We start from the raw sequence: 9,567 nt of genomic DNA, 5'->3' as shown, positions 1-9,567 counted from the left end.
AAGAAAACTTGAACAAGTATCACACTTTGCAAACTACACCGCGTTAAACAAAGTCTTAATGTTGAGATGGTTGAAATTCAATACCATGACTAGGGTCTCTTTGGAAAAGCCACATCCAAATAACACAGTCAAATATCTGACACTCCTTATGGAAATATATACTCATGTACACAAATAAAAGATTGATAATAAAATGTAGAAATAACAATGATGCATAAAGAATAAAAACAGCAGGACACTGCCTTGAAATGGGCAAAACTACCACTGTGGAGTTTAAAAAGGTTTGGGACTAGCTCTCACACTTTAACCCGCCCTATACTATGACAAGACAGTGTAAATAGAATTACTTCCCATCAGTCCGCATACAAATAGTCGTCGGAATCCGTGCTTTGCCAAGTTATTGTTACAGTCGATAGATTTTACGTACAGCTGCTAAAGCATGTACATGTATACCTACATTGTTAAATACAGAACACAAGAAGGTCCCACTGTTAATCAAATAAAATCAGGTATTAACTAAATTAAACGCGGATGCTGGTTTAGATAAAAACATTGTTTGTTGACGTTCACAGCTTTCAGGCTTTATTTTTACGACAAGTTAGCTAACCAGTAAACAATGGCTGGCTCGATAAATTCGTTTTTATAAGTTCAAAATTGTTTTATTCAAAGCATTCTTGCAGAATGTTCATAGTGGATTAAACCTATGAAATATTATGAATAAAGTAAGGTTAATGTCAATGTCCGCTTTGTCCACGCCACACTTGACTGTTGTGATAATTACCAAACAAAGTAGTTTTCTGATGAATGCCAATAAGCATCCTGGCTGAATGATTTGAATCATTGACCACTTAAATGGTATAGATCTACTATAAATGAGCCGCACCATGAGAAAACCAACATAGTGCATTTGCGACCAGCATGGATCCAGACCAGCCTGCGCATCCGCGCAGTCTGGTCAGGATCCATGCTGTTCGCTAACGAGTTCTCTAATTGCAATAGGCTTTGAATACGAACAGCATGGATCCTGTCCAGACTGCGCGGATGCGCGGGCTGGTCTGGATCCATGCTGGTCGCAAACGCACTAAGTTGGTTTTCTTATGGTGCGGCTCAAATATAGTTTTACTATATTGTTATACTGTTTACTTGTAATATCATGTTTATAACATGATAAATGTTATGTTTATAGCATGATAAGAAATATACATGTATGCGTGTGTTTATGCGTGCGTGCTTGATGGTGCCTGCCTACGTGTCTGTCTGTCTGTCTGTCTGTCTGTCTGTCTCGCTGATATTATTAATTGACCTCATGTATTGTGAGATATTGATACAAAAACATATAAATGTATAAACACTACAGGAAATTGTGTCAAAACCATGTTCCTGTAAGATACATAGATAGTAACAGTAATTGAATTAGTGATACATAGTTATTGATACAGACATGCATGTCACGGTCAAACAATAATTACAGTTAAATCCGGGATCGATATGTTACAGTCAAGTAGGATATACATATATGAACAATCTAATGAGGCATATATAAGAAAATAATGTTGTGATAATTTATATAACAATTACTGTCAACAATTAAATCATTAAAATATGTTTAGCGTTATATTCTATATATATATAACCTAACGTCTTTTTTCTTTCTTAAACTTTAATAAGGCACAGTATTAAGTCAAACTGATCGCCATCTAAATTAAGCAATACAAATCAAACGCACTGCAGGTCATAGATTGATGCTGTACCAATGATTTCATGATTTCATGATTTATCAAATCATGAAAAGAAGTAGGAAATCGTGTTAAAATCCATTGCGTCAGTAAATACAATTAGGTGATTGAATTCTGGGTAAAACTGGGATACTAGGTAAAATAAACATTCTGAATATAAAATTAAACGTTACTGACATACTGGCTTGTTAAAAAACAGGCCTTTTAAGTTTTTATTTGGCTATTTTCAATGTCTTTAAGTCCTCGTCTGTGTCGGATGATGGCTTGAAATGAAAAGCATAAACAGTTGATTATATGATTGTTTGTGGATTTAGCAGCAATTCATATGATAACCGTAATTCATTTATATTGTTTGTCATAAACATACAGAATCAGTAACATAGTAAAAGATGTATGGATTAATTAATCAGTATTTGATATTGGTGTAAGTGATTTTAGTGTCAAATAAATGTAATTGATAAGTCAACAGTTCTTTTCTATTGCTTCTTTCGTATATTAGTTCCAGTGACGTAGTAGTTTGTAGCAAAATGACGACAGCCATTGTTGTTGTCATCTCGCCGATTTTCGATTTTCAAATCGCTCTACAAAGTTCGTTTTTGAAATAACAATGATGACAATATCAATTTTCTGAACATTTACAGATGATTTACCTATTCTTCGTGACGAAAATTTTCTTTAAAGCGGAAACTGTCTAAATCTAAGTTTATTTTAAATGAAAGTCGTCGTCCAAGCATTTATAATGCTGAAAAAAAAATCAGATTTTTGATACTATTGAAAATATGTCAGTTTGAAAAATAACTAAATGACTGACTTTCTGAGGGCAGGTGTGTCAGCGTTTATGACGTCATTTACACGGTGATGATTCTTTATTAAGTACAAATATCCTTTATAAAGATAAATTGCTGTAGCTTCTTCGGTTTTAGATTTAGATCATGAGTATATTTCAGCCTAGTTAGAGAAAATAGTGTAAGTATTTTGCAGAATAAAGAAAATACAATTTAAATGAATATCCAGAATGAATTGAATCCACCATTTTGATATACGTTGGAATGGGAACAAAATCATGACTTTCATTTTAGTCAAATGTTAAACCGTTTAAATGTCTGTAAGTCCATTTTTTACATATTTTTCAAATACAAATGTATTAGTATACAGAAATATGCATATGAACCAGTTCTAAACTTTCCAATGCAAAATGCAGTGTGGAAAATTTAAGATAAAATGTTGTCGTTTTATAACGTATAAGGACCAAAGTTTTGTGTAGTTGTATTCAAGGTAGTGTTTGTACAGTTATAAAGATAACAATATTTTATTGTCTCGTTGTAGTAAAATCGGATAAGCGTCAATGTCAAAATGTAGGTACAAAAATAAAGCAATTAGACTATCCAATAAAAATTAGACAGTACAAGTTCAATATTTTAATTTGTAAAGTAAACAAAATGTCTATCTATAGTGTAACTGATATTACTAACCATGCAGATGCACCTAGATCAAGTAATAAATTGTGTTTGAGAAACTGAAATGAAAAAGAAATTGAATTAAAATAGTCGAATAAGGTTGTGTTATATTTTCAGTCATGGCAATTTAAAGCAGAATTATTTGCACTCAAAGACATCTATATAAAGTGATTGAATATAAGATTTTGAGGTTGGTTAGTGTTGTAAGAGCTAAACACAAAAGGTGGAAAGTAAATTAATGTCCCAGTTTATGCACCAAACAAGATTACACCCATCGGTTAATGATAAAATTTGACTTCTTGAAACAAAATTACTTGACTTGGAATCGAAACATATTTTACACGTTAGAATATCAATAGGAAAACAGATCAAAGTTTTACAGATATATGTGAAATAATTATTTTTTTCACATATTTGACGTCACGGGAGTGAAATAAAGCCATTACTTAAATTTGATATTACATAAGTGTAATAAAGCTTTGACGTTGACGTCGTTTTAAGTATAAGAGACGTTGGTTGAATTGACTTGGTCTATAATAGGTAGGAAAGAAGATTTTTTTTATTTTTAAGCTGGAAAAGCTAACATGTGATCAAACGAATATTACATTTGTGACTTTCCGCATTGAATTTATTAAACTCGTTGAATAAAATTAATAAAGAGCTTGGAAGAGCCTCGCATTTTATCAATTTATTAAACTCGTTCAATAAATTTGATATGACATGATACTCATGTATTATCCTCTTTTAATCTATGCTTATTTGTCTCACGATCTGATGGACACTATTCATCTTTAAAGCATACATACGGGAAATGATGCTTATTTGTTATCTATATTTGTTAGAATAGATATGTAAAGTAAAAGTATTTACCATGAATTTTTACGAAATGGATTTTTTTTCTATCTTGTTTTATCAATGAATATTACTAACAGATTCGTTTGGCGTCAAAATATACAAATTATTCCTTACTTCACATAAAATCGTTTAAATGCGCCAAAGTCCATAAATAAACTCTTACTTCACATAAAACCGTTAAAAAGCGTCAAAGGTATTTAAAGGTTTCTGTAATAAATGGCAAAATGAAAATGTCGTGACCATGGACTGTGTGAGTCATACATTTAAAAGATCTGAATTCAGTGATAATTCTCAAAACCACTTGGTCACATTGATACTTGAAACAATCAACTTGTTTCCTTTAGACGATTGTTTGAGTATTATTATTATTACTATTTGAAATTTGAATGCAATATGAGCATACAAGTGTAACTGATTTTGGAAAATTCATGTGGTATGTAAATAATAAGGATTTTTAAGATTTGATTTTTCTAACCGAATCATTATGCAGTGGAGGTGAAAAGGGAAATATCTACGCCTTGACGTTAAGTACGATCATGATTTATACTTAGAGATGTTTTAATCATACGTCTATGAATAGATACTCGACAAATTTGAAATAGATGCTTGGTCATTCGTGTAATAAGCTGATGATTGTGTACCAACAAAAAATGACTAGTTTACTTTTATTGTCAAAACTGACATCGAAACTCATTCAGAATTACTATTGGAAACGATATTAACAATGTTTGTGAAAAACATGCCATGACTAAATCAATGTTATTATTTTTCAGATGGTTAAATGTTGAAAGCAAAAAAGGCAATATGAGTGATAGTGAAGTGGTTACAAATGCTTCCCGGATTTCTTCACCGGATACGGAAAGACTCTTGCAAGAGGCCCATCGAAAGAAAGTTGAAGAGCATATTCCATTAATTACAGTTTTGTTTATTATTGCATTTGTAGGCATAATCGGTAACATTCTGACAATCATATTCTATGGTTATAGAGTGAAAATGACATCCACAATAGCTTTGATCAGACTTTTGGCAATACTAGATCTTATTGTCTGCTTCTTGTGTTTTACAACTATTGCCGACCTGTTCGTAAATATTCTATTCACGGACGAAATCCTTTGCAAAGTCATGTACTTTTTCGATCACTGGTTTGTTGTGTCATCAGTGTTTACTCTGTGGATAATCTCTATCGATAGATATAGACGGATGTGTAAGCCTCTTGGCAAACAATTAACTGTGAAATCTGCAACAGTCGCAGTCATCATTACGTCAGTCTTTTCAATGGTGTTTTCATCACACGATTTCATAACATACAGTCCTGTAAAAGTGAATATTTCCACATCGGATAAAGTTAATCCTTATATCACAGGACATTACTGCACCAACACGGACAGTCCAGATTTGCATTTAGTTGTAATAGTATTTCATGTTCTAGATGCTCTGACGATCACGGCGTGTTTCGTAACGTTTGTATTCACGTATGGTAACATTTGGCGAGAACTACGAAATCATAACAGAAGGACAGTTCATTTGCACAAATCTTCTTCTGCACTGTCAAGACAAAGTACGTCTGATTTCAACAGTAAAACACTTCAAAGTGATGAAGATGTGGAAAATGACAGAGGCACAACAGTTCCTTTGACAAAGAATCAAGCCGTGCATTTCAGTCTGGGTAGCAATATAAACACCGAAATCTTAAATGTTTCTGCAGTAGCAATTTCTACCGCTAGTTCTGAATCAAAGTTTGCCACAGAATGTGTCGAAAATGTCAGGAGGGTTTCCAAATCATCCAAGACAAGTAGGTCAGAGCGCAGACTCACCATAATGATGTTTGCAGTAACTGTAGGCTTTGCCATTTGCTTCACGCCTTACTTCATAGTCACTGTCGGAATACGCCAAACGTCTGCCACTACAGAAGACGAACTTCATACGGGAATAGAATTCGCTCTGAGGTCTCCATTCTGGAACAGCGTAATTAATCCGATCATATTCTGTGTATTTAATACCCAGTATAGACGATATATGAAAGATGTTTTCACCAAGTGTCAGATAAACAAATCAACCGTGAATAGTAGCCAAGGCTGATAGGATGGTTGAACTATTACATTAAAGTATCTTCATAACGAAGATATACATGTCGATTGGCAATAATGAAATACTGACTGACTTGCTGAAAAGTTGCAAAATACAATGGCGATCATTTTTCTCTTGTACTTTAATACTTTTCTTTTTCACATTATTCACTAAATTATATCATTATAGTGATGCGTGTGATGTTACTCCGTATTGATATTGAAAAGCAAGAAACGATATCAGCTACAAGGGTCACTCCGTACATGTATATATACTCAGTTCCAAAAAAAAGTATGCACTTTTAAAGTTTAAATATTTTAAAAAATTCCCCGACGTTTTTGTTTCATTTTTTCATACACTAACTCTCAGGTATAACTCAAAATCTAAAATGCACACCAATTTGTTTACGAACTGATTTACATTTTGGTACCAAACATTATAAGTTTTCATGAAAATAACCGAGAAAAAATAACAGAAAACTAAGTGCACACTTTCTTTTGAAACTGAGTGTAATTCTAGCATTGCTATAAATCTACTTAGGGGACCCGCCATACGGATCTCTGGGTAGTGAGTACAATCCACAGGCGAGACGTTTGTTCTCCGTGATGATTTGATAAAATACATTGTGTCTGAAATCCTCCACCTCTGATTTATGTAGGGAAGTTGGCAGTTACCTGCGGAGAACAGGTTTGTTCTGGTACAGAATCCAGGAACACTGGTAATGTTAACTGCCCGCCGTTTCATAACTATAATACCGTTGAAAAACGGCGATAAAATTAAAAACAAATGTAACTTTACTTTTTACAGTCTTTGATAAATATAGGATTAAATGCTTATCGACTTATGCGTCCTCTAATTGTTCCAGCTGCATGTTTACTTCTATTATTTCATCAACGTCTGATCCCTTGCAAATCAAGGGTTTCAAAGCAAGCACAATAAAATGTTGATATTAATTGATTTTTTTTCTCAAATTGAAACTGACAAAAAATTATTGATTTTAAATTATTGTGAATGTTTATATTTCGTTATTCGTAAGCAATTACGCTCATTTGTTGTGTTAATTGCGCCTGCGGTGGCAAATTAGTTTTACATGATAATATGCTATATTTCAGGTGTAAAACTCTTTCCTAAATAAAGATTTTTTTTATCTTACGTGTAAAACACACACATTTTTATTTCATTTTTCAATGATTTAAAGCAAATTGTACGCGTTATTCCTGCACATCAAACCAAAACTATATGACTGTGGAAATTTTATCTGTGTTATTACAAGACATGTTTCACTTTTTTTACACCCTTTGATAAATTAAATGACTCAAAGTGAGATTCAGTTTTCCTTATTCCATTATTACACAAAAGAAATACTTGATATACACATGCATACAATGACACAAGGAGAAGGAAAATGAATGCAGTTATTTGCCTACAAATAGGGTAAAATGTGCATTATGACCTTGGGTTTGCTAAAAATTGATGGTAATAAACAAGAAATATCTTTTAATAAAAAAGATGGTCAGCGAATTGTAGTAAGGCAAGAAGTTTATGACGTTTCCATATCATTTGTGTTATTCCATAATCTATGTAATATTTTGCAAATAACAAAACTAAACACAACAATTTAAATGGTTCTCTTTTAATTTTAATTTTTAAAATTGCGAGATTCATTACGAGTTTCAATTAATGATGAAATAAAAATAAAATTATTAGAAGTTAACTTTTGGGTGTGATACTTTACATAAAGATAAAAAGAAAACAATTTATAACAGTGGATAATAGTGAGATATGCGGTATAAAAAGTCCTGCATTTTAAGAAGCGTGATATACAAGACAGAACTTAGTTGGCCTATCAGAATTGCATTGCTTAAGAAATAATATATCCCAAACAGTGATTTGTCATTGAATAAAACCATTGTTTGGAGTTTAGATAAGAAGGAATTGTATCATGAGGGCGCAGCCCGAGTGATATAATAATACGCATCTAAACGGCAAACAATGATTTTATTCAAGAGCAAATACATCCTTGCCAACAGCCATCAAATGTTTGCCTGTTTTCTGTTGAGTTCTTTTCTGGCACGCCGCTATGCCGTTGGACGCTATGACGTTATAATTGTGACGTCAGAAAAATGAACTGTTGCATAATGACACACAATTTTCAGCCTTGTTTGTTCAAAAGGGAAACAAATTGGGTCGTGTTAGAATTAGGCATAGTGCTAGATATCAATATAAACTGCTCATTTATTTATCAGTTCTATGATGATGTTACACCTGTTCATAATTGTAACATTTTGCTCAATCATCCTTCAGTTTTAAAGACCAAGTGTTACTGTAACAGTTCTTTATCGCTAAACTGGTTAAAGTAATGTTGTCTGTACACTCATTGAAACACCCGTGTCAATGATGCAGCGATTTATTCATGTATTGAAAACTAGCTAAATCTACATTAAAGTTACCAAAGATTAATTATCTTGCGGTTTATACTTGTTAAGCACAGATAAATACTTACCTAGGTCAAGAGCTTTTTGGAATCAGAAGCATAATGTACAAAACTCATTTATTACTAAAAACATATCTTACAAAAATGGAAGTTTAGAAAATAAATTTTGGTAGCTTGAAGGAATTAGCCTTTTGCAATGTTTTTTCTTACTTGAAAAACATACAGTTTCAAGATGTAGCATCTAATTACATTCATAACATTTACTAATGCAGAACGGCATTATCTATACATTGCTTGCATAATCGTTAAACATGATTCTGGAATTTAAACACTTTTATGAATAACAAAAAGAACACATCCTTTGTTTTAGAATACTAACATTTTATTCGTAAATAAAGAGAACTGTTACTAGAATACTTTTGATAAAGTGAATGGACCTATTCCTTTCAACCTATTTAACATACCAAAAGAATAACATCGGTACTTTAATAGTACGAAAATGAAATGTAATTGCCCCTCTCTGAACCCTTTCATTACGTAGACGTGCACTTAATATAAGTATTAACCAGGCTAGAATGAGTAAAATTAATAGCATATGATACCTATTTTCTTTTTATATGCGTAAAATAGAACGAACAGAATAATGACAATACTTAGTTCGAAGGCCAGTATCAAGATGTAAATACAATCGTATCATTTGTTGATGCAACATATGCTTTCAGAGACCGTATTTAAACTCAGTTAATATTAAAACTATGTCCTGTTGACATGTTTTTAGCTCACCTGAGCCAAAGGCTCAGGGTGAGCTATCGTGATCGCTCACCGTCCGGCGTCCCTCCGTCCGTCCACACTTTCCCTTAAACAACATCTCCTCCTAAACCACCAGTTCAATTTTGATGAAACTTCACAGGAATGATCCTTAGATGGCCCCCTTTCAAAATTGTTCAAAGAATTGAATTCCACACGGAACTCTGGTTGCCATGGCAACCGAAAAGAAAAACTTTACAAATCTTCTTGT

General features: G+C 32.8%; 1 protein-coding gene across 2 annotated transcripts; it reads left to right on the top strand.

Annotated features, from left to right (window-relative positions):
* Positions 1-4,337: 4,337 nt before the first annotated feature.
* Positions 4,338-7,441, top strand: LOC123540824 (cholecystokinin receptor type A-like). 2 transcript variants are annotated; one of them, XM_045326140.2, is made up of 2 exons: positions 4,338-4,481; positions 4,822-7,441. In XM_045326140.2, exon 2 carries the CDS (start codon positions 4,853-4,855, stop codon positions 6,125-6,127), a length of 1,275 nt encoding a protein of 424 aa, XP_045182075.2. In that variant the 5' UTR covers positions 4,338-4,481; positions 4,822-4,852; the 3' UTR covers positions 6,128-7,441. The 2 variants fall into 2 exon arrangements, with proteins under 2 accessions (XP_045182075.2, XP_045182074.2); XM_045326139.2 differs by having other exon boundaries at positions 4,419-4,576.
* Positions 7,442-9,567: the final 2,126 nt, after the last annotated feature.

The sequence above is a fragment of the Mercenaria mercenaria genome, chromosome 16 (assembly GCF_021730395.1).
Source record: "Mercenaria mercenaria strain notata chromosome 16, MADL_Memer_1, whole genome shotgun sequence".
Classification (NCBI taxonomy): domain Eukaryota; kingdom Metazoa; phylum Mollusca; class Bivalvia; order Venerida; family Veneridae; genus Mercenaria; species Mercenaria mercenaria.
This window is presented reverse-complemented; position numbering and strand designations above follow the sequence as displayed.

Coding starts and splice junctions, on each gene's coding strand:
- LOC123540824 (XM_045326140.2), top strand. CDS start 4,853: ATGAGTGATAGTGAAGTGGTTACAAATGCTTCCCGGATTTCTTCACCG.